At 40.4% G+C, this 2,424-nt stretch overlaps 1 protein-coding gene across 1 annotated transcript; it reads left to right on the forward strand.

Moving 5' to 3' along the window:
- The first annotated feature begins 331 nt into the window (after positions 1 to 331).
- On the forward strand, positions 332 to 2,424 carry NANA (Eukaryotic aspartyl protease family protein). Its single transcript, XM_039046055.2, has 2 exons — positions 332 to 1,176; positions 1,432 to 2,424. The coding sequence occupies exons 1-2, from the start codon at positions 482 to 484 to the stop codon at positions 2,276 to 2,278; spliced, it is 1,542 nt and encodes a 513-aa protein (XP_038901983.1). The 5' UTR covers positions 332 to 481; the 3' UTR covers positions 2,279 to 2,424.

A 2,424-nucleotide genomic window follows, 5' to 3' on the forward strand; every position in this document is an offset into this window, starting at 1 on the left:
ACGTAATATTTGAAATGGTAATTTGTGTTGTATTTACTAAGTTGGGTTCGAATTAACATAAGAATTTGATTTTCACGTCCAGCGCATTTGTTGACCTAAAAAATCGGAGAAACGAATATTTTCACAAACTTAATACCATTTTAAGCCAAACATTATTTTTAGCCTAACAAAATATGAGGTTGATATAATTGAGTGGAAAATGTAATAAATTATAAAGTGTGTGTTAGTAGTTAAGATAATTAATTATTTTATTATTAGAAGGTAGCGAGAAAACAGAACATTAGGTGTATGAATTTGAATTAGTTAGTTATATAAAACAGGGGAAAGAAAAGAAAAGGAAAAGTCCCCATTAATAGCCACACTATATTTAACCCTTTTCAGTTAAGCTTCGTCTTCCTTCTTCCCTTTCCCCCCTTTTTAAGTCCGCCATTATCATCTTTCTTCTTGCTCCATCTCTCTAACATTACATTCTCTGTTTTGTATGTTAGGTTACAGGAAGCCAATGTCGCCCATTTCACATTTTTGTTTGTTCTTCCTCTTTTTCTTCCTCTCTGTTCCCATCGCATTCGGCGACGGCAGCCATGATCAAGAAAATGTAAAACTGGATCTACTTCACCGCCACCATCCACAAGTCTCCGAGAAGCTTCACGGCGATATAAAACTTGAAAATATGAACGATCGAATCAAAGATATTCTCGAGCACGATCAAAAGCGTTACCAAACGATCTCCTCGTCGTTGAATCGGAATGAACTTGATGAGCAATTAAGGAAGGAGGCGGCGGAGTTGGCGGAGAAGGATCTAAAACTTCCACCGATATCGTCAACACCAATAGGGTTGAAAATGATATCGGGTTCTGACTATGGAAGTAGTGAGTATTTTGTTCAATTGAAAGTCGGAACGCCGCCGCAGACGTTTATGTTGATCGCCGATACTGGAAGTGATTTGACGTGGATGAAATGTAGATATCGGCGGTGTATCGGAAATTGTAGCAGTAATCCGAATCATAAAACCCGAAATGAACGGAAAGTGAGATTTAGAAATGCGTTTTTGGCGAATTATTCGTCATCTTTTAAGACGATTGATTGCAGCTCGAAGATGTGTACGAATGATCTTGCTGATTTGTTCTCAATTGGGGAATGCCAAACCCCAACTAGCCCTTGTCTCTATGATTACAGGTAGGTACGTACATTTATTCAACGAAAACTAATTTTGTTACCTCTAAACTAAAATAAATCCTAATGTAAATCTCTATTAAAAAAACAAAACCATTCTAAAATATTTTTAAGAGCCTAATCCTATGTTCTCCTTCTTAATTATTATTATTATTATTAGAGTGGATGGATACACCTATCTAGAGTATATGTATATATGTTGAGAAGTAGCTAATGAATATTATTATTATTATTAATTTTTATTTGGAATGGAAATAGCTACTCAGGTGGAGCAAGTGCAAAGGGATTATTCGCAATCGAGACTCTAACCGTAGGCTTAACAAACGGAAAAGAAAAACAACTTCACAATTCTATAATCGGCTGCACCGAATCAGTTCAAGGCAGAATCTTCGGCGGAGCCGACGGCGTCATTGGCTTAGGCACTAGCAGCTATTCTTTCACTTACAAAGCCGCCGAAAACGCCAACGGCGGCGGCTTCGCCTACTGCCTTGTCGACCATCTCAGCGACCGTACCGCCACCAGCTACTTCATCCTCGGCAACCCTATCTCTTCCACTGACTCTGCCGCCGCCGCCTCCTCCGTCGCCCCTACCGGCAACATGTCCTTCACTAAACTCTTCCTCGGCGACCCTTACAGCAGCTTCTACGGCGTCGATCTCGTCGGAATCTCCGCAGACGGCGTCATGCTCAACATCCCTCCCCGTGTTTGGGACATCAATTCCGGCGGCGGAACCATCGTCGACTCCGGAACTAGTCTCACCATGCTGGCGGCGCCGGCGTTTGACATGGTCATGGAAGCTCTGGTTCCGAAGCTGAAGCATTTCGAGAATATTGAAATTGAACCTTTCGATTTTTGCTTCAATAATAGCCGATATACCCATGAAATGGCTCCGAAGCTCCGATTCCATTTCGGCGACGGCACGGTGTTCCAGCCGCCGCCGAAAAGCTACATTGTGTCGGTGGGTGAATATATCAGCTGTATTGGTTTCGTTTCTATGCCTTTTCCGGCGACCAATATCATTGGGAATATTCTTCAGCAAAATCACCTTTGGAAATTTGATTTCCATGCAGGAACAGTCGGTTTTGCCCCTTCTGAATGCGTCTAAGGAACTTCATCATCTTCTTTCTTCCTTTCGTTTCTTGATTTTCAATTTTATATAATTATTATTATTGTTTTTTCTTTTCTCTTTCTGTAATACCTGTTATTATTAATTATATTATACAATGTGAGCAATCTCTTTTGTCCTTTTTA

The sequence above is a fragment of the Benincasa hispida genome, chromosome 10, assembly GCF_027475165.1.
Source record: "Benincasa hispida cultivar pf3 chromosome 10, pf3_genome.v1.1, whole genome shotgun sequence".
NCBI classification, from domain to species: domain Eukaryota; kingdom Viridiplantae; phylum Streptophyta; class Magnoliopsida; order Cucurbitales; family Cucurbitaceae; genus Benincasa; species Benincasa hispida.